The following is a 22434-nucleotide window of genomic DNA, read 5'->3' on the forward strand; positions in this document are numbered from 1 at the left end:
TCCATTTTACAAGAAGAACTAGAATTTCTGATGTGAAAAAAAACGTTACTAGATCAACCCCCCCCCCCCCCCCCCGTGTTTCTGATCAGATTCAAAAGCGATATTTGGCCCGTTTAGAAAATGATTCGGTTCACAATAAAATGACAAAACAGTCCGTTTGAATCATTTCCCGTCGGTTCCTTTCGATTCGAAAACAACTTTGTCTTCATTCCGAGTCATCAATAAGCGGCTGTCATTGGCTGCTGCAGGTGTCCCTAATGAAGTGACCGCGCGAGTGTCCAAGTGACACGATGCGTGACGACGCAAACATTGCGTAAAAAGCGGCGGCGGTCGCGATAGAGAGACGACCGGGAAGAGGAGTTGCTCCTGGCGCACGCGTGCGTGATTGCGCGGCGTGCGCGTGGGTGCTGTAAGCAGACCCCCCGGGGGGGGGGGTGGGGGGGGCGGTGGGAGAAGGAAGGAAGGAAGGGAGAAAGGGAGAGCGTGTGCGTGTGCGAGTGCGCGCGCGCCCAACAAGTGTCTCCCCCGCCACGCACAACCACGCTGCCGCAGCCTGTGCGCGCACCCTGGACTTTTCTCCTCATCCTTCTTCAATGCATGCCAGTGAGCAAGGCATGATTTTGCCTCCATCCTGCCCCATGGACTCGCTGCCGCCGTCGCCGCTGCCGCTGCTGCGCTCCTACGGTGGCCGTCGAGGCGAGTCGGGCTCCGGTCGCTAGATTTCCAGCCTCAGTCGCCCCGCTTGGACTCGCACCCGCAGCCATGCCGATGCGCCCGATCACCTCCACGCTCATGTACCGCGGGATGTGCACCATCCCGGACATCCTCAACTACGCCCCGGTCAACCTGCCCGAAGACGAGGTGGAAGGTGAGACGCTCCCCACACAAGCCCCCCCCCCCCCCCCCCCCCCGGGGTCGGTGCAAGACAAAACATTAGGTACACCTGATGAGCTCTATGCACAGAATGTTTTTTTTGTTTTTTTTCCCACAGTGTTGTTGTTCTAGCTACGCTCAGTTTGAATTAAAAAAAACAACAACATTACTGGTTAATAAAGCAACTTAGCGATACAATTTGTGATTTGCCAGATTTATACGGTACGTTTTGTGTACGGGTTTCCAGAGTGTCAATTTGGTGTACGAGCCCGTTGAGCCGCAACCTGCTGGTTTGCGTGGACCTGGACTGGAACGGGTGCGACTTCATTGATCACAAGAAAGTTTTGCCACGAGTTGAACGCGGCGCTGCTTTTGTGCGCGGGAATTGTAGCAGTTGTTTTAATGCTCGCAAAAGACGTCGATGCTAATTTGCATGTTCTCGTCTGTGGTGTCTCCCATGATTTGTTAGCATTAAGCTAGCAGAACTTTGTTCACATGTTCCGGTTGGACGTGTTGTTGTTTAAGTAAGCAATGCATCATTCTTTATTTTCTTTATTTTGTTCACTGCGGAAGCGCAACTGATGGTTTGACGTGTAACGCGTGAGTGTAAACGCACGTTTGCGATTCTGAACTCGGTCCCTCACTTCATGCATGTGGTTCTGATAAGGTCCAAACAATGCTGGTACAGGCTTTATTTGCAAGCGTTCTCTCACGGCACACCACCAAAACAAAATTCAAGATTCAAGGGGTTAATTACGTACCCGCTGCCTCCAACTCCAAGAAAGTTTGAAAAACAGCCTCAAAAGCCCGTTTCAGTGCGAAACGTGGAATTTTGTGGAATGGATCTTCTTTTTGTCTTTTGTAAGTCGACCCATCTCAAGACGATTGGCCCGGAAAGATGCGGGAAGTCTGAAATGAGGGTTTGAATATGTGGAAGCTTAAAGTCACAAATGTGTGAACGTTCAGTTTTGTTGGCAGGTGAACTAACTCGCTAACTAGCTAACTAGCTAACGTGATTAAGATTTGTACAATTCATACGGTAGGTGATGTGTCGTTTTTTTTTTTTTTTTGCGTATTTACATTTAGCGTCATCACTGCAACATGTCGAAAAACACTTTTTGCCACTGTTGCTCTAAACATCCAAAAGAGGGCGGGGCCTCGTTGTGATGTGCCGCGACGTCGTCATCAGCGCGACAGTCCGTCTTTTTGTTCGTCCTTCGGCCGTCAGGAACAAAATTTCATTGCAATTTCTCATTCATGTATGAAATTAGCACTAGCTTAGCATCACCATCTCCATTGGTCCTGTTTTGAGAGTGTAACTGCGTGCAAAGCTTTTGATTTGAAGCCTGTGATTGCCCGTTGAGTCAAAGTACAATAAACAATTAGTGCAACGACGCTTTTGTGGTCAGCTGCTAAAAGCCGGACTCCATCTGGGCCTTTTTGTGGCGGGCGCTGCGGTGTCACTTCTCACAGCGGCGGGATGCTTGGCACTAATGCACATTTAACGGCGGCGGCGGCGGCGGCGGCGGCGCCGTGAGTGATCCCCTGCGAGGGAGCTGTGAACTCTGCACGGGCTTCTTTTGTCGGCTGCTTAGCGCAAGTGACGGCACACGAGAACCTGGTTGACTTTTAAAGGGCGGACCTCCTCCGACGCCCCGATTTGTGGGTCGCAATCATTAGTCACGCTCACAATTCAAGTGACTTTATGCTGCCGGGCAAAATGCGCGTGGCACAATAGTTGATCATGATACGTGTTTTTCGGACCATTTGTTGCTCCGTCTAATTTATGGGGCATCGCATTAGCTCGTGTCATTTTTGAAGCTCTGGTTGCTATGCAAAATTTGTGGGCACGTTCATTTGTCAAATTTGGCTTTTGCCGGGTAAAATGGATGTGACATAATTGGCCACATAATTCATTTGCACATCCACTTGTTGCTAGGCAGAATTTGTGGGATACAAAAATTCCACTTGTTGCTAGGCAGAATTGATGTGGCACAACTGAAAGTCACATGACACATTAACACATCCACCAATTCTAAGTTGTGAGGCATTTTAATGGCACTTGTTGCTAGGCAGAGTCCACGGGGCACTCGTTTGAATTTTAGTGACCAATTGTTGCTCGGAAGACAATTACATCTGCCCAGCAACAAGTGGCCAATAAATGAAAGAAAGATGTAATTGGGCACAATAGTTCGCTATTTTACGTATTAATGTGAGCTCGAGTTGCTAGGGAGAATCTTGTTACATATTGTCTGACCTCTTGGGGTGCAATCATTGGTCATTTATGGATTTGTGTGGGCACTTGTTGCTAGGCAGAGTCCACGGGGCACTCGTTTGAATTTTAGCGACCCATTGTTGCTCGGAAGATACAGTTGGGCAGTTGTCATGTTAGATATTTTCATGAGCACTTGTTTCTACGCACCATGAGTCAAAATCCACATTTATGAGATCACTTGTTGCCAGGTAGAATTTGTGCGGCACATTCGTGGGTTACGTATGCATTTGTGTCAACAAATTTGTCTGACCAAATGTTGCTCGGCATGATTCATGTGGCGCAACCATTGTCCCTCTTATGCACGTTTGCGTAGTTATTTTGTTGCTAGGCAGAATTCGTGGCACACAATCGTTGGTCACGTTACGCATTTTGCTAACCTTCTGTTGCTAGGCAGAATTTTTGTGGCACAATTATGGGATGTCTTCAACATTTTGCGAGCATTTGTTGCAAGGTAGGATTTATGAGGTGCAATATTTATTCCATGTTGCACTTTTTTTGAGGTCACTTGTTGCTAGTCAGAATTGATGTGGCACAAAGGTTGGACACGGACGGACGGACGGACGGACGGACGGACGGACGGACGGACGGATGGACGGATGGTCCGATAAAAGCAAAATGAAACGAGCACTCCTTTGTGGACAATTTTAGGCAGCTGTCAATCAACAAAGGTGACAACCTGAATGACGTGCGCATCGACACATTCCTCCCTGGGGGGGGGGGGGGGAGCACGTCAAGAAGTAAAATTGCGTATTAGCGCGCGCGCGCGTGCGTGTGTGCTGCTCAATTGGCACGCCTGGCAGCACAAGGAGTTGATTTTCAATTACCAGCCTGGAGGCCCGCCGGGCTGGTGTCATGGCCGCCCGAGCTTGAATTGGAACCATTTTCTCATGCTTGCCGCGTGCGTGCGTGCGTGCGTGCGTGCGTGCGTGTATGCATTGGTGTGCGTGCATGCGTAACTGGCACGCGCGGCAGGCAGCATGAGAAGCTGATTTTCAATTTCAAGTGCTGTCATACTTGCGGCGTGGCCATTAATGTGCGTGCGCGCGTGCGCGTGCGTGCACTCAATCATAGGAGTTGAATTCCAGCGAATGTTGCCAACAATTACGATACTATTTTCCGAACGCTCGATACGTGTGTGCGTGCGCGTGCGTGCGTGCGTGCGCGTGCTCATGGAGGGGGCGGCAGTGCGCTGCTTAATGTACCTTGATGAGAGTGTTAAAGAAAAAAAAACAATGGATGCGGACTCCATATTCTCCATTTCACCTCCTACACTTGCGGGATGAAAGAACATAGATGGTCAAATGACTGCAGTTGGATATAGATAGCAACAAACGCGCGCGCGCGCGCACACGCGCACACACCAAGAATTGAAGCTGAGCACTGGGACTCATATCGACGTGGACTTGCAGGGCTGCTGTTGGGCAGCAAGGAAACGGGCTGCCCACTTTATTCCACCTGCTGTGTGCGTGCGTGCGTGCGCGTGTGTCCGAAACATCCCGTACACACAAAGGCCGGAGCAGCTAAAGCAAGAAGAAAACCTCACTCGGGTTCGTTGTTCGTTACCCGGTTGGTTCAATGAATTCCGATGAATTACACAAACAGACAGAAAGTATTTTGATGAAGACGGTTGCGTCTTTGATGTTTTCAAGACAGACAAGATCATTGGAAACCAAAACGTGTCTTTGATGTTTGGACGTTTTCAAAACCTTCAATTCTTTGTCGGCTAAATTTAAGCATTGGCTTCATCGAAGTCTGTAAATTGTCTTGATTTTGACACAAATGTGTTCGGTTCTTAAAAGGCTCGAAGTTCTCTTGGATGTTTTTTTTCAAGACTCCAACTGTAGGTTTAATGAAGTGTGTCTATAGTGTCAAAACAGTTTAGTGGAAAAGTAAACCGTCTGTCGTTTTTACACAACACCAACCGTATGTTAGGCAGACTGAACTCTTTGATGTTTTACAATAAATATGCATATTAGCTTTGTTGGAGACCGTTTGTCTTTGACGTTCATCAAAATGCACATTAGATTGAAGACACCAAGTCGTCTTGGAATACGAATGTTGGCGCTCGTAACTTGTCTTGGATGAAAAATTTGTCTTAGGTTCATTGAAGTCTGAAAATCGTCTTTGATTTTTTACAAATAACATGCTGGGTGCTTAAAATGCTCTCGCTCGTCTTACGCAACATTTGGTTTGTTACTGACTATCAAATGGTTGAGTGGAGACAAACGTGTCTTTGATGTTTACAAAGATGTCAGTTAGGTTCATAGGAGGCTCTTTGGGATATTCACAGAACGTAGTTTCGACAAAGACGAAATTGTCACAGCACTTACGATAGGTTCGCTGTCCTCTGTCTTTGATGCTTCCGATTTTTTTTCGAACTTCTGCCGGCTTGCAAAAGCGCACGAGAGAGACTGCAAAACAGCCGCGGCGCGGCGTTTACGAGACGTTTGGCGAAGCGGTGCGGTCTGCGAGCGCCGCCCCTCGCAGGCTGGCTCGGCCGCCTTTGATGTTTGTGCTGCACTCCTACTGCGGCGCCAACGTTGACTCATCCTCGCTTTGGCCGCGAAGTGGAGGCGTGAGAAACACGGCGCCGCGAATGCAAATGGGGGCCATTAAAAGCGTGGAAAAGCGGGGGGTCGCACGCCTGCGGGCCCCTTCTAAAAATAGCTCACCGCGATTGGGATATTGGGATTTCCCAGGAATGTTACAAGTGATCATTTGCTGCAATTTGTGCGTAGAAATAAAATGCTGCATTATTATTGATCTCATTGCTCGCAATATCTCATTATAATGACAAAACTTTCGTCACAGAGATAAATACGATTAATTGCTAATAAAAAGGTCAATCGAACACATTTGCCATTTTCATAAATTCGGGTTGCCCTTTGCATTGATTAGCACTGAAGAAGTAGCCGGGAACGTCAAAAAGGTTGGCAACTTTATTTTTTTTTTATTATTATTATTATTTTTTTTTTTTTAAATTATTTTATTTTTTTTATTTTTTTATTTATTTATTTATTTATTTATTTATTTTTTAATTATTTTATTTAAAAAAAAAAAAAAAAGGTTGGCAACTTCTGGTGAAATGGAAACGATGTGGAAATTGTAACGAGTGACATCGAGTGTCATGTAAGATGCAAACAAAAAGTGTCGACCGTGATTGGGCGGCTGGCGGCGCAATAAATGGGCCGTGAATTTATTAGCGAAAAGAACAAGAAACAATTCTAAACATGTTTCCTCTTCTGTCGTCTGTCTGAAGTTGTAATATCACCATTCACCACTAGATGGCAGGTGTGGCTTAGTTGCGCTCGCGCTGGATCTTCTTCAGCCCTGAACTGAATGCAGATTTGGAGGCGTGCCACCAGGTCGGGTGGACCCGAACGTTTGTCCCCGCCCACACGCATTTTTGACCTCCAAGCGCCTCGGCTGCGTTGTGTCACTTCTTGTAACATCTTATAACTCTACCACATCACGAGTACAGTATTGTTTAAACACTTTATTGAACAACGGAAATTCAAAACTGACCGAAACCCAAATGCTAGCCTCAACCGTCCAGGGAAGCGCCATCTGCTGGGGACGTGCAGTACTGCATTTTTGGCCTCTTCCGTCAAACCGTTGAGTTAGCTCCGCCCCTCCGGCTGAGTGAGGGTTGAGTGTTTGTCATTTTCAGCGCTCCGTTATGTGTTAAAAAAAATAACTTTACATCTTAGGAAGTTGCTTCATTAAATCTGCAAATTTTGGGGGGAAATTTGTTGAAACCAATTTGCAAAATCCGTGTGGGCGGAGTCAAACGTTTAAATCCACCCACGTGGAGGCACGCCTCCAATTTTTTATCAAGGGCTACTTGCCTAAATTACAACGTGAGTAGATTGAATAATATTGACATGAGTTGATTTTTTTTTTTTTAAATACACAAAATGAATTCTTGCAATAAATTTCCGTTTGCTTCGGGGCAGTTTTCGTGCCATCTTTGGTGACGCTCGTCTTCATTTGTGTGCGCGAGAGCAAATATTTGGGCGATTCTTTTTGGATTTGTTCAAACAGCCGCGTGAGCACGAGACACATTTAGATACTGTGACGTCCGTTGTTCGACAACAAAAACGGGCAGAACTTATGCACATATTTATTTAATATTTCACATAGCATGAAATTTTATTTAAAAAACAAAATAAAATGTATGATGCTTTTTTTTTGTTACCAATCCCTCTTTTTAAACAAATCTAATAATATTTGAACAAACGTAGCCAAAGTAGTTATTCATTCAATTCTTGTGTATTTGTTTTATTTGTCTTTCACGTCCATAACGAGTCTGGCCCGTTACGAAAATGAATTTGGCGCGGCGTGAAAGATGTTGTCACGAGATGCGTTCCATTTGCTGTCATGGTGTCTCCGCTCCACCTCCATCCAAAGGTGGGAAATCTGAAATTCGGACAAATGATCATCAGAATGTTGAAAAAGTTCATCAAAGGACGAGACAATGACCCGAAACAAGTCGTCTCGTTCTTGCTTTGAAATCGTTACGTTCGAAGCCAAGAAAAACCCGAAGACGCGATCCGGCGCCTTCGAAGCTCAACTTGACACGAGCAAGACGAGAGAAAGGGCGACAATGAGACGCTCGTCGGGGGGACGAGCGCGTGTCAAAGTGGCGCGTTCATCCAATAAGACTTCTTTCTGCTCCTTTTCATTCGATGATGAGGAATATTGTTTTATCTTCTCTTTTTTTCTTTTATAAATGAATGAAATAAATGATTTAAATGAAAATGTTAGCTTTACAGAATGTTTCGTTGTCTTTGGCGTTTATAAGACGAGCGTTCCGTGAGTCCAAGTTGTCTTCACAAAAACACGTGGCTAAATTGTGTTTGATGTTTTAAAGACGTCGCGTGCGGTTAAATTGACTTTGTTTATCAAATTGCCGTCTTTGCGGTTGTGAAATTGTCTTGGATGTTTGCAAAATCCGTCTTCTGTTTTTTTAATGTGGACAAAAATGCGTCCGACCTCTTTTGACAAACGGGATGAGGTCGAAGCGCTTTTCAGACGGCCGCTAACGATCGGCGGCTTTTTTTCTGTCTGAGGCGTTCGTCTCGTGATGAAATCCGGCAGCTGCGAGAAAGAAAAAAAAATCAATGGCGGAGAAGCCGAGAAACGAATCCTCGGTCGACCTTTTTGGCCGACTTCAATCGGCGGAGGAAGATTTCAAGCGGGACGGATTTTCCCGCTTTTTGTCTTTGATGTTCACAAGTCGACTTTTTCTTTTAAACTAAATCGTTTTGGTCGTTAAGCAAAATATTCATTGCTTATTGTACTTACAAAGGGCATCATATTTAACAAATACTCGTGAAAAAAATACAAATACAATTGAAAAAAATGTTAAAGAACTAAATAACAACGAAAATGCTTAAAAAAAACAAAAACTAACAGAAGCTCCATTTTACTTCTATGAAACTAACTGAAATACGCCGCCATTTTTTTTTTCAACAAACAAACGCCTAATCCGGTTTGCCAGCTACGTTTTGGATGTTAGCATAACACGGCGCTAACAAGCCTCGGGAGGATTGCCTCATAGAAAGAAAAGAAAGACTCCATTTGCAAATTGACGCTGCTCGAACCTCAGCCAGCGAGAAAGAAAAGTCAAGAAAGAAAATCCCGCCTGCTGCCAAATCTTCGGAGAAGAAGCTGCAGATATAAAGCGAAAGCTTCTCCGCCGTTGATTTGTCAGAGAATGCTAACGTGCGGCTCGATGCTGGAAGACGAGACAAAGATATTTCAATGAACTCAACATCGGCATCTAAAACAATGCGGTCTTTCTTTTCACTTTTTTTCAAATATCAGAAATAATCCTAACAAAAGAAGATTTCATTACTCCTATCCGACCTCTCCTTTGATGCTCGCTGAACTGAGGTCACGTGTGGCGTGCCGTGATGAAAAACGCGTCTCCAGTCTGGTTTACGATTTCAGAGGCTTAATATTTCAAAGTAGGGTTTCAAGCCAGGATTAGGGTTTTCAAGAGAGGGAAACGGGTTCAAAGTGGAGCGTTAAACGAGGGTCGGGGTTTCAAAGGAGGGATTTTGATTTCAAAGTAAGATGAGGGTGAGAGTCGAACAAGAGTTAAGGTTTCAAATCAAGTCTCAACATATCTCAAGCTCGGTTTCAACCCAATGACTTTGAAAATGTGCCCACAATGAATCCTTGCATGTGTGTGCGTGTGCGTGCGCGTGTGTGCGTGTGCGTGCAGAGATCCGCGAGGCGTTCAAAGTGTTCGACCGCGACGGCAACGGCTTCATCTCCAAGCAGGAGCTGGGCATGGCCATGCGCTCCCTCGGCTACATGCCCAACGAGGTCGAACTCGAGGTCATCATACAGCGGCTCGACATGGACGGTGAACACGCACGCACGCACGCACGCACGCACGCACGCACGCACGCACGCACGCACAAAACTTTTGGAGAATCAAAACTTAACTCATGCAAAAAAATCAACATTATTTTCCTTTTCTTTTTTTTGTTGGGGGGGGGGGGGGTTGTTGGTCAGGTGACGGCCAGGTGGACTTTGAGGAGTTTGTCACGCTGCTCGGTCCCAAGCTGACGGCGGCCGCCATGCCCGACAAGTTCAACGGAACCGACTTTGACTCCGTTTTCTGGAAGGTCAACCATTTTTTTTTTCCCATGGCACGAATTTTGCTGAAAAAGATGAAATATCCCCGCCCGGGCCCCAAAAGATCAAATGATTGATGTCGCCATTTTTGCTGGCTTGTCTCGTTGGATCAGTGCGACATGCAAAAGCTGACGGTGGACGAGCTGAAGCGTCTGCTGTACGACACCTTCTGCGACCACCTGTCCATGAAGGACATCGAGAACATCATCATGACCGAGGAGAACCACATCGAGAACCCCGAGGACTGCCAGGTGGATATCGACAGTAAGTCGGCGCGTTGCCCAAAACCACCGAGTTGCCGTCCGTTGTCGTGGAGACAAACGGACGCTTTTTCAAAAAAACTAAAAAAAAACTTTTTCACAAAATTACAGAAATAAATCGGGCCCCTAAAGTGACATGGGGGGGGGGGGGTCATTATCATTTGAACCAGAGTTTTCAACTGGACTTTCTAAAATGTCCGCTTGCAGGTAAAGTTATTTCTCATCCTCATGAGAAAGTTTCTGACTCAAATGGGAAAACGTTCTCGTTTTCTTTTTAATGGTCAACCTTTTTTTCTTAAAAAAAAAAAAATGAATCCAATTTTGTCATTTCACAATTTTCAGTCATAAATCACAAAAATACGTTTTTAAGATAAAGAAAACTTCAACTGAAAAGGCAACTTTTTTTTTTTTTACAAAGAAAAACAACACAAAAAAGACAAACTTTCACGATAAAGACAGCTTACTACAAAAAAGTAACTTTTTTATTTACAGCATTTATTTATTTATTATTATTTTTAAAAATACAACTTTAAAAAAAAAGAGGTTTGAACAACAAAAATACAACTTATTTTTTATTTATGTTACAAAATATTTAATGAAAAAAGGATTTCAAAATGATGGAAACAAATGTTGAGGGAAATTTTATTTCAATACAACTTTTTTCAAAAAAAATTACAGATGAAAAAAAAAATCTTTCAAATGAAATATGACCAAAAGTTTATTTCTAACCAAAACCAGAAAGGAATATTGATTGAGCAAAAACACACAACTTTCTCATGATTTTTTCACTACAATTACAACTTTTCATGACAAAAGAATACAAATATGATGATGAATTGCTAAATTTATAATTGACTTCTTATTTTCTTTCTTTTTAGAGTGGAAAGACTTTTTTTAACTGAACAATTTTCACCCCCCCCCCCCCCAAAAAAAAACTTTTTCAGGAATGTTAATGTTAATGTTAGTGATGTTAAGATGAGCTTTTTTTGGCTTTAATGTTTTTGTTGTTGTTGTTGTTTTTGGCGGTGTTTGCAATGTGGAGGTTCCAGCCCAACGCAGCAGGTCAAGCAGACGTGCGTGCGCAAAAGCCTGATCTGCGCCTTCGCCATCGCCTTCATCATCAGCGTCATGCTGATCGCCGCCAATCAGGTGCTGCGCAGCGGCATGAAGTAGTCGACAAACTGTCGGCGAACGGACGACAAAAAACAACACCGACGTTTTTTCCCGCGGAGCTGCCGTCCAAAGACGCACGGACCGCATATCGCTCCAACTCGTCGTCGTCGTGCGAGTTTGTGTGTGTGTGTGCGCGTGTGTGTGTGTGTGTGTAATACAGTAAAGTGAACCCCCGTTTATTGCGGAGATACGTTCCCAACAGCCAAAAAGTAAAAATCCACAAGATACAAATAGCGTGGGATTATTATTTATTTTTTTAGCTTAATGCTAACCTATAATGGGAAATGCCATAGACAGGCAAACGTAATTAGCATTGATGTCATGGCACTGCTACATTCCACACAAAAGTGGAATCACATGTGTTTTCACTTTGGGAACAATCAATGAAATAAGTGAATTCTCCTCCATCTTTTTCAGTGCTGCCTTGGCATGTTGTGGCACATTGTGGTACTACACTTAGAACTCAAAATTGCGACGTGTGTGTGTGTGCTCTAAAAACAAATAATAATCATGAAAAAGGACTGTTTAAAAATCCACAATCTAACGGGGTTCACTGTACTGCGGCTGCAGGGGGCGCCGTTGGTGGACAAACAGAGCAACAAACTGCGATAACCTCATCTATGCATGATATGCATGGACAGCGACCGTGTTTTTGTATATCCACGTTTACATCATGATCACACCAACTGTGTATTAATGCTAAACTGTGAGCCAGTGTGCTTGTGTGTGTGTGTGTGTGTGTGTGTGTGCGTGCGCGCGCACGTGCGTGTGTGTGTGTGTGTTTGAAAAGGAAGGACTGCTTTACTTTGAGGTTGTCTCAAATTGGAGAAGGTCAACAAACTGTTTGAAGTGTGTGCGCGCGCGCGCATGTGTGTCAGAATGAGTTGCGATGAAGCAATAAACAAAGATGGCGTCCGGCAACATAGCAACCACATTTCAAAAAGCACTTCTTTTTAAAAAAAAAAAAACATTTTGGCAATACAAATGTGGCAATAAATCACAAACATCTTTGAAATGGACCTGATTCAAATTGGCTAGCATATGCTAACATGTGATATAAAACACAAGCTGTAAATACCATGCTAGCCTGTACGAACCAATGCTAAAATGGCTAATGTGCTAATGGTCACATGCCATCAAGCTAATTCTAAACCGGGCTAACATGTGCTAACATGCACTAAAACGTTAAATCATATGCCAACATGTGCTAACATATGCTAAAATTCCCAAACACGCTAGACGCAGGCCACCTAGCGGTCATATGCTAGCACACGCCAACATGTGATAGCATATACTGACACATGTGCTAACATTCAGATACGCACACGCGTCAATATGAGCTCATGTGATGGGAGAACAATTCAAACATTTGCTCACATGCTAATGCCTTTAAAAATGCTGGCGATAGCATGAGCTCGCGTTGTAAGAAATGATCACAAGCACTAACATGGGCTAACATGAGCTAACACATGCTAACCTGCGAGTGTGCTCACGCTGGAACGTACCAAATTGTAATAACAAACAATCTCCAATCTTCAACGAGCTCCAACACACAATTCCATTTTGCACTTTACAAATCGCTGCAGCGCACAACAAAAAACAACAAAAACAACAAGTGACCGCCGTGATTGTCCCTCATTTACTATGTGATAAATTAGTAATAAATAGTTCATTTATTGCCTTATTATTTTCTTGATACTTGTTGAAATACAACAACAGCAAAACGTGTTGACGGCGTGAGCGTTCTCAAAGTGTTTTCATGTTTCTCAGTGGACGTGACTTTTGCTGTCTTAATGGCCGTCTTGTTAGCGTTTGACTCTTTGTGTCTGTGGAATGTGGTGTTTTTCGCCCCCAAAAGAAAACCAAATAAAATGTCAAACACCACGTTACATAGCGCTCACCTCTCTTTTTTTTTTTAGGCCTAGCCTACACATGCTAACGCGCTAACACATGCTAAAAATGCACGAGCGTGAAATGACATTCATTCACAAACATGTGCCACAAAAAAAAAAGACTCGGATGACTTGCAATTGCGTTGAAGTGGAGCGGTGGTCAACGAAAGGAATATTCACGAGTTGGCGAGTGAAGCGTTTTGGGAATAGATTTGAATATTTTGATAGGCACTTTCCAAAGCAAATCAACTTTCATTTTTGTGTCATGTTTTGTAATGTATTAAAGTTACAGTGCGGCAAAAATCCAACATAATTCAACCAACCAGCTGACTGACTGACTAACTAACTGACTAAGTCGATAACTGGCCGACCAACTGAGCTAATCGACCAACATAAACGAACCCACCGGCTTCCTTGTGTCTTGCTAAAAAACACATTTTCGGGGGGTTTTCGTTTCAAATTTCGCCTGCGAGTCGAATTTCCCGTCGCAGCTGCCGAAACGTTCCCGCGGCGCGTCGCTCAAAATTCAAAAGTAGTCCATTTGAGACGGCGGCCGGCGAAATTGGCAACAACAAAAAAACGGGCCACCATCAGTCATACGGCAAATGGTGATGTCAGCCTGCAGAACCCGATCAGTGCCGAGCGTCCCATCCCGGCAAGCTTCTTTTTTTTCCTTTCTTTTTTTATCTACACGGTTGCTAATGGCAACAGGATGGATGGGATGGAGGATACGGAGGTGGGGGCTGCAGAGGTGTGGATGCGTTCTTGGCATAAAGGAAACATCGCCTGCTTGGTGTGCGTCAATCCGCCTGCACGTCACACACAAATACAGATAAAAATATATTTGAAAATGGAGGCCAACGTCGCCGTGACGATACCCAGCAGCAACAAAAAGAAAAGAAAAAAAAAAGATGGCGTACGCTTTGGTTGTCATGGTGACAAACCAAGAGTTGAAAAGTGAACAATAGCCTGCAACACGCATATTCATTTTAATTAAAAAAAATTAAATACTTGCAACACTATTAGTAAAAAAAAAAAAAAAAAAATTCTTCTGGCAAAAAAAATAAAATAAAAAAATAAAGGAATATTCTCAAAATATCAACTTTATTCACGTAAAAGTAAATAAAAAACATTGTACTACTTGGACTTGTGAAGAAAAATAGAACTTTTAGCCGTATTTCAAGTGTAAAATGATGCAGATGTTGGAGATTATTCCTAGTCCTACACTGCCCTCTGGTGGTTGCAAATGCTCAACGCATTTTCACTCCAGCGCAATAACAATGTTTATATGAATGAGAAAAATTGTGTTTAAAAAAAGACCAACAAACAAGAAAAAGCTAATCATTTATATCACCGATCTTTTGCTGTGATGAAATACAAAAAAAGGGGGGGGGGGGGCGGGGTAACAACCAGTACGACTTGAAAAGGGCTGACTTCTTTTATTAGTTGTTTTTTTTTTAAACTGTTTAGCTATTTTACTAAATACGAAATAATTCTTGTGGAACTCAAAATTGTTAAAAAAGATGTTTGTTAAAAATGAAGACTTATTTGTGGCAACATTTAGACAGTTTAAAAATACAAATGTATTTTTATTCTTGACATATTTAAGGGGAAGAAAAAAATCTTGACAATAATCTAAATACGGCATTCTGATAAATATTGTGTTTGTGGGATATGAAGAAGAAAAATCCACCCGTTTTTTTTTTTTTACCCATCTCAAGGGGCGGCCATTTTGCCACTTGCTGTCCACTGGAGATGACATCACAGTACCAGGTCGGCTCAAGTAACAACCAATCACGGCTCACCTGTTTTTAGTCTTGGTCACGTGACGTTCGCAAGCTGCGCCTGCCGCACTGTGATGCCAGGCAAAATGGCCGCCCCCAGAAATGGAGAGAAAGGGCAGGATTTGACGGCGCAATTCATATTCCACAAACACAAAATATGAAGCGGAATGCTGAAATTGAACGAGTAACTACTTAAGCAACTGTAACCCGGCGGTACGCCACGCCCACGGCCCCGCCCAGGCCGAGGGCGGGCGCGGCGCCGTGGCCGAAGCTGTCCACCTTGGCCAGCTGGCGCAGGTGGAAGAGCAGCGTCAGCTTCCTGGTCATGGTGCGCAGCGCCAAGGCGGCCGCCGCCATCTGGGCCAGCGCCAAGGCCAGCAGCAGGAAGTGGACGGCGCGCTCCAGCGGGAGGATGAGCGCCCCCTCGTCCGTCACCAGGAACAGCAACGGCGGCAGCTGGAACGACAGCGTCAGCACGCAGAAGCAGCACAGCCGCGACACCTGCGCGAGAAAAAAAAGGGGAGCGCAACGCAACGGCTGCCGTCTCAGATGGAAAACGCAACTCAACCAGGTCGGAAATTGGAAAAAAATGCACCGCGGAGGCACGTTGTCCATCCGAGGTGTTATTTGATGACGCGCGTGCTCGATGACGCCTTTTCAAGTGCATCGCGTCGTTTAAGCGCACTCGCAAATACGATTGGAACTACTTCAGAAAATAATTCGATAAAGAACATAAAACAGATCGCAGACTTCAAGTACTGTCAACAAAAACAAAAATGGCTAAGTATACCTAAGTGCCTTGCGAAAGTATTAGCCCCCTTTCAGACTTCAAACAAAGATATGCAAATGAATTTTTCTTGTGACCAATCAACACCAAGTGGGACACGAAATCATGTGACATTTTAACCTTTCTTTCAAACGGATATAAAAAACAGAAAATTTGCATGTGCCTAAATATGCATAAAAAGTTTGTATTTTGTCCAAAATGAATTATTACATTATTATTATTTTTTTTTTTTTATGTACAATTAATACCTTTAAAAACAAATTTTCGACTTGCTGTCAACTGAAGATGACCTCACCTGTGCCACCAATCATGGCTCAGTATGCTGACCAAACCCAGAAAACAGGTGAGCCATGATTGGTGGTTACCGACGTCCTCAGCACAGGTGAGGTCATCATCAGTCGACAGCAAGTCGAAAAATGTGTATTATAGGTCGCTGGTAATTATTGCATTCGTGGAATATGAGTTCGGCAGCAAACTCCAGCTGTTTGTATCCACCTCAGGTAACATCCAATCACAGCGCAGCTTCCGAAAAACAGGTGAGCTGTGATTGGTCGTTGCCCGAGCAACTGTGATGTCATCTTCAGCCAACAGCAGGAAAATGGCCGCCCCCCCGAGATGGATAAAAAATGGCAGGATTTTGCTGCATGACTCATATTTCACGAATGCAATAATTACCAGAATACCAAATTTAGACTAATGAAGCTGCACAGATCATATTGTTTATGTCATTTTAATCAGAATGTCATGTTTCGATTAGTGAGGTCACATATTATTGTCACAAAATGTTTCAGGTCGACTTCTACTTAAAATATATGACATCAAGTATTTGAGAGGTCCATGAATGTGCTGAGGACGTAAATAAACAGGAAGGACCGCGCTTACGTTCTCGCGGAGGTTTCCAAGGTAGCCCAGGTAAAGTCGGAGAATTTCCACGACGGTGATGAGTACGATTCCGCTGACCTCCAGGCCTTGATAGTATCCTGGAAGGTACGCAAACTGGAAAAACAAAACACAGCGGCTTTCAATCCAAGGCCAACCCGGCCGCCGTCCACGTTTGACAACAAGTGGGACACGTGACCTTGACTTCCAGCATGCAGACGGACGAAAAGCACCAGCAGGGGAAATAAAACATGTTGAAGTAAATCAACATCTGCAGAGCGACGCTGCACGCAACCTCGTTGCACGCGCACCCTGGAAACAACAACAGGGATGCTTTTATTCTGATTGGTAAACGTTTTGGGCTAAAATTTGGATTTTTTTTTCACATCAAATATTTGCATGCATTTAACCTTTTTTATTTTTTTTTAAAAGCAATTTAAATCTCGGAATTAACAATATAATTAAAAAATGAAATAAAACAATATAACTATGTTCAGTAAGGATGGGCAAGTATTAGGCTCGACAAATAAGAAATGAGAAGAATAGAAAATCTCTATTATTTCGATTCAATTTGACTGAAAATGCAATATTGGGAAATACAGGTCTTTAAAATTATCTTTTTTTTTTTTTTTTTTTACTCGTACTGGTTTTGGTCTGATCTTCCCTAATGTTCACAATATTAAACACATTTCACAATAACAAAATACTATAAATTTTAAATATTCTCCCCAAAATGCAACATTCCATTTTTTTTCTCAAGAAAATGTGATTAAAAAAAATAAAATAAAAGAAATACATCAAAAGTTTTAAACTTAGAAAAATGTTTGACCTTATTCTCATTCATCTAAAAAATCCTTAATTTGAAAATTAGGATTTATTTGCAATAGTATTATCCACCCTGACCCCAAATAATACATCTGTCCATTTTATTTTATTTATTTATTTACAAGTCCTAATTACATTTCATACATTTCTCTATAAAAACAAACAAAAACACTTTTTTTTTGGTAAAAATACAACCTGTCATTTAAATACAAGCATGATTTTATTTGTCCTTTGTTTTTCTTAAATTGTCCCCTTTTAAAAGCCTTTTTTTTTTTCCTGGTCGTGCAAAATGTCCACGTGTTGCTTTTGGCTTTTCAGTGTCGCTAATCCTCGTCTGGCAGGAAGCCTTGAAAAAAAAAGCGTGTTCAAGGCAAGAATGAGGACAAACCTGAACGGGAAACTGAAGGCGAAGGTGAAAGGTCACGGCGCTCTGTGCGGACGTGCAAAACTCCCGCGCAGGCCCGACCCGCGCCGACGTCGTCGGGAACCGGCGAGTAGAACACCGGCATCGTGCACGCGCTCGCTTGCGCGCTGGCCGCTAATCAGATTAGCAGGCAGGAGGCGGGGCGTTTTGCGGACGAGGCGCAATCTTCTCCCACAATAACAATGTGCTGGCGCGCATGCGCAATTGACCCGCCAACTGGCTCAAGTGGCACAATTGCGCCAAGGTCATTCATTCTTCGCGCCTTCAACAGTCGCTGTCAAAAGGACTTTTTTTGTTTTCCGCAATTGGCTGCAATTGCGTCACAGCGCCAGTGAGCGGCGCTGTGGAGCAATCCGCAGGATTTGGGAAGGTGATTACTTCTCTTGAATTTTTTTGTAAAAATATGTGAATTTTCTTGAAATCAATTAAAAAACAGACTTAACAGTTTGTTTTAAATCACTCAAAAGTCCATTTGTCTCACAATTAAGATAATTTTTTCCTCAAAATACATTACTTTCATCTTCGTTTAAATTAAAAATGAAATGTCTTCTTGTACATGTAACGATATAAGTTTCTGGATTCCGCTCACATCCTGCTTCTATGTGCAATTAAAAAAAGCAATCATATTCTTGCTTTTCGTAATCATTTTTTTTTATTGCATCAGACAAGCGTACGACAGACGCGCACTGCGTCGGGCCCAGCGAGCCGTCAGAACGGAGCCGGGATTTTGTTTTTTGGAAACACCTTGAGGCTCCGTTCGTCATCAATGGCGTGCGCGGGACGCAGTGGCGGCGTTCGGCCATAGGGGGCATCACAGCTCATCGCGGGGAGCGCGCAGGGGAAAGTTCTGGAACTCCTCTGGCACCGCTTCGCCCTTCTGAGAGCGCTTGTAGAAGCCCAGGGAGTCCAGCAGGGCGGCGATCTCCAACGCCTTCATGCCTTTCACACCGACTGTCTACAAAGAAAAACATTGTTTGGAAAAACGGCATATTTTGTTGGGCTTTTTAGCTGAAAATAATCAGAGAAAAGGAAAATAGGTCTGTAGTCGGGATGTAGAAGGTCAGTAGGTCACCTTTACGACCTCATCCTTGCCATTGTAAAAAATGAGCCTGGGTTCCACTTCCTCCGAGGAATCGTACTCCAGGTTGTGACTGGGCGAGGAAATCTCAAGTTAAGGAAATTTGTCCCAAACAAATATCAAACCGACGTGTTTTTTTTACATGATAAGTCTTTGAGGACGCTAACACATTTTTTAAACATTGAAAATGCAGCCTTCAACAAAGAAAATCTACATTTGACAACAAACTCAATTATTTGGCTTTCATCCAGCGAACACTGAAACTTTAATTGGCAGCGAGGATGATCGTGTCTTTGACAACGCGAACGTTTCCGTTCAAATCAAAGATCGTTTAAACGTGTTTGGCACAACGACATACGTTTTTGCAAACATTGCGGATTTTGTTGTCACGGACGCTCACGTCCATGTTTTTATAAACACGGTTTGTAAACGTAGACGTTTTCATAAAGTTGTGAGTTAAGTTGGCGTGAAAAGGCGTCAATGGAAAAGGATACTACAAAGCCCAACGCTCCAACAGGAAGTGATGCAGCTCGGGCATTTTCTTGATGCCTCATCCGACTACGCTGGGAGCCTGAAAAACAAAAAAACGGTTAACAAAATGTAAACACGCACAAAGTAATAAATGAGCGTGAATGGTCGTCACTAAAAATGAACACAACTACTACAATCATCCATCCATCGCTCGAACCGCATGTCAATCTCATTTTTAAATGTAATGATTTGTATTCATTTACCTTGTTAAATAATTGGGTCTATTAAATGATTGTGAATTTAAAAATACAACACACAAGAAAATAACGGAACAATTTGACGTTCCCATCAGAGGTCAGTAAATTACTCATATGATATATTGTCTTTTTCTCCAATAATTAATTAACAAGAATTAATTAACAATAATTAATTAACAAGCATTAATGAACAAGAATTAATTAACAAGAATTAATTAACAATAATTAATTAACAAGCCTTAATTAACCAGCATTAATTAACAAGAATTAATTAACAAGAATTAATTAACAAGAATTAATTAACAAGAATTAATTAACAAGAATTAATTAACAATACATATTGATGTAATAGAATGTTGGACGCCGAAGACGCAAAAAAAGACTGACCAGAAGTTTCCCCCGCGCGATGACAATCAGGCCGTCCGGTGCCGGCGCGGTTCCGTCGCGGCTCGCCGTCGCCGCCACGACGGCGCCGAGGGTTAGCGTCAAGAAGGTGGACAACATGGTGACGTCTCCGAACCTTCCCCGAGTCGCTTTGACCCACGCCGGCGCTTCCACCTGGACTTGGTTCGCATGGGACGAGACCACCTGGCACTATTTGAGGGGGGGGGGGGGGGGGATTTCTTCCAATCAAGGAAATGCCAATAATGAGATTCGTGGAAAGCATTTTGGAAAACATCCGCGTCGGCGAAGGTCTTCTTGACTCGACTTTGCTTCTCTATCTTTGGATGGATTTCATTGTCATCCATTTAAAAGTCACCCGTCGCGCCCGAGCTTGTGGTACGGTCCACATTTGGTCACGTCACAGGTGACATCTGCGTTCTTATCACTTTTTCCCACATCGGAAAGCTACACGTGTTTTTGTAAAACACAAAGAAAATGTAAGATTTTTTCGTCATAACCATCAATGCTAATTCCTTCTGTAAAGAAGTGCACTTTTTTCTCTCTCTCATTAAAATCAGGTTGCTAAGAACCTCAACTTTGTGTTTTTGTCCAGTTTTCAATTGAGTCACACTTTGTAAACATCAATGCAAACGTTGCACTTCTGAATTCAAGCAAAAATGGATCCTTCCGGGACACAAACGTGTTTTTGCAAACACTGAAGTTTTCCTAAAAACATCAAAGATGGCTTCCAGTCATCCAAGAACCAAACGTGTTTTCGTAAACATCGAGTAAAGCAAGGTGGCCATTAAACGAGTGGACAATGTGAAGTTTGCTTTATAAAAGGACAAAATGTGTCTCTTTAAAAAGGGAAATGACATTTTTATTAGAAAAGTCTGTAATGATTATTTCGGAGTCTTTATATTTTCTTCGTGGACAATTGAATCATTGAATGAACGCAGATTTGAACTCTAACCTCAGGACGGTGAGGCAGAAATGCAAACCACTCGACATCATCATTAGGAATTCGGGTTCTTCTTCTTCTTGGATTGTTTGATTTGGAAACATTTGGCTCAAAACGAACATGACGATTATTTCGATTGAAACTTCTCATTTGGTACTTTTGAGAAATAAATCTTGCCGACTTACTTGATGACTGGAAACTCGGAAAGTAACGATATCCAAACGTCACAATACGATAATTATCACGATATTGCGGGGAGGTTGGCGATATTAAAAAAAAGGTTACAATATTGTAAAAAAAATAACTCATACTAAAAAAAAAAGCACAATATTGTGCTTTTGTACATAACAGCAATGCATATTCAAACCATCGACATTCTCTAATAAGACTTAATATTGAGGCGCTTAACTTGCTATTATTGCACGCACATATTAATTTCTTCCACATCTTGACTGGCTTCACGAGCATATGACGTTCTCCGTCATCTGACCAGGAAAAGTGGATTTGAAACATAAACATGGCTTATGAAAATGAAACTGCACTAAAAATAATAGCCACCAGAGGGTGCTAGATCTGCACAAATGGAAATCAACGTGACTTTTTTAACAGATGTGCTGCTTTTAATATTGTGGCAGTTAAAAAAAGAAGGAAGAAAAAAGAGAAAAAAAAAAAAAGGAAGAAAAAAAATATAATAATAATAATAATATTGTGGCAGTTTTAATATCGCGATATTGCCGTTATTCTTACATCCCTACCGGAAACGCACCAAAAAGATGCAGAGTCCAGTTTCTTATTCCCAAATGATGTTCAAGACAAAACTGGAATTGGCACTGAAATAAGCCAATATTATTCAAACGGTTTCTAGCTTTCAACATTTATGTAGGAAAGGAAATATTTGCACCGACCTTCTCACAAAATTTCATGCAGATTGGGTGTCATTGACCTTCACCGCTAAATAACTATTTTCCCGCCAAAAACGGTTCATGACTATATAATAAAATGTGAATTGACGTTTACTAAATTTCCCCCCCCCCCTCAATGGTCAGTGCAACGTGTTGCGCAACACTGCCGGGTAATGGGCTTGTGAAATCACAAACAGCCACCAGCTGTGGCCAGCAGATGGCAGTATTGTATCTCTTTTCAATGGGCTCCTGGTGGTATGAAATGACAATGAAACATGACGAATCCGATGAAATCGAACGTTTTCAAGGATGACGTGAATGATCGAATTCACTGAGTTTTATTGAACAAAAAATATTCGTGTCAAAGTCCCTGTTGTGCAGAAAACAGCTTGTTTTTTTTTCTTATCTTTTCAATTTTCGCTCAATGTCACTCAAATGACCTACTTTCAAATGTAATTAGTAAAGAACAGAAAAAGGTAGAAACGTACTTTTTTTTTCTAATGAAAGAATGGAACGCGCTGGCACTGTCAAGGTTGTTTTTGGGTAAAACGTGTGGCA

At 42.8% G+C, this 22434-nt stretch overlaps 3 protein-coding genes across 3 annotated transcripts; 1 reads left to right on the forward strand and 2 right to left on the reverse strand.

The window, feature by feature from the left end:
• Positions 1–433: 433 nt before the first annotated feature.
• Positions 434–13121, forward strand: cabp7a (calcium binding protein 7a). Its single transcript, XM_086076973.1, has 5 exons — positions 434–868; positions 9381–9524; positions 9677–9789; positions 9913–10063; positions 11102–13121. Exons 1-5 carry the CDS (start codon positions 763–765, stop codon positions 11230–11232), a joined length of 645 nt encoding a protein of 214 aa, XP_085933099.1. The 5' UTR covers positions 434–762; the 3' UTR covers positions 11233–13121.
• Positions 13122–14962: 1841 nt separating this feature from the next.
• On the reverse strand, positions 14963–18265 carry LOC147173180 (transmembrane protein 17A). The gene is made up of 4 exons (XM_086076626.1): positions 17788–18265; positions 16774–16886; positions 16578–16691; positions 14963–15409 (listed from the first exon to the last, which is right to left on the reverse strand). The coding sequence occupies exons 1-4, from the start codon at positions 17906–17908 to the stop codon at positions 15101–15103; spliced, it is 657 nt and encodes a 218-aa protein (XP_085932752.1). The 5' UTR covers positions 17909–18265; the 3' UTR covers positions 14963–15100.
• A 190-nt stretch (positions 18266–18455) lies between these two features.
• On the reverse strand, positions 18456–20155 carry selenoe (selenoprotein e). The gene is made up of 4 exons (XM_086076652.1): positions 20017–20155; positions 19396–19472; positions 18896–18974; positions 18456–18778 (listed from the first exon to the last, which is right to left on the reverse strand). The coding sequence occupies exons 1-4, from the start codon at positions 20131–20133 to the stop codon at positions 18635–18637; spliced, it is 417 nt and encodes a 138-aa protein (XP_085932778.1). The 5' UTR covers positions 20134–20155; the 3' UTR covers positions 18456–18634.
• Between the last annotated feature and the right edge of the window lie 2279 nt (positions 20156–22434).

The sequence above is a fragment of the Leptonotus elevatus genome, chromosome 5 (assembly GCF_054856555.1).
Source record: "Leptonotus elevatus isolate MCC_2025b chromosome 5, RoL_Lele_1.0, whole genome shotgun sequence".
NCBI lineage: Eukaryota > Metazoa > Chordata > Actinopteri > Syngnathiformes > Syngnathidae > Leptonotus > Leptonotus elevatus.

Coding starts and splice junctions, on each gene's coding strand:
- cabp7a (XM_086076973.1), top strand. CDS start 763: ATGCCGATGCGCCCGATCACCTCCACGCTCATGTACCGCGGGATGTGC. Junction 9,790..9,912: donor TTGACTCCGTTTTCTGGAAG/GTCAACCATTTT, acceptor TCGTTGGATCAG/TGCGACATGCAAAAGCTGAC. Junction 10,064..11,101: donor CTGCCAGGTGGATATCGACA/GTAAGTCGGCGC, acceptor TGCAATGTGGAG/GTTCCAGCCCAACGCAGCAG.
- LOC147173180 (XM_086076626.1), bottom strand. CDS start 17,908: ATGCCGGTGTTCTACTCGCCGGTTCCCGACGACGTCGGCGCGGGTCGG. Junction 16,887..17,787: donor GCCTTCAGTTTCCCGTTCAG/GTTTGTCCTCAT, acceptor TGTTGTTTCCAG/GGTGCGCGTGCAACGAGGTT. Junction 15,410..16,577: donor TTGGAAACCTCCGCGAGAAC/GTAAGCGCGGTC, acceptor TTTCTCGCGCAG/GTGTCGCGGCTGTGCTGCTT.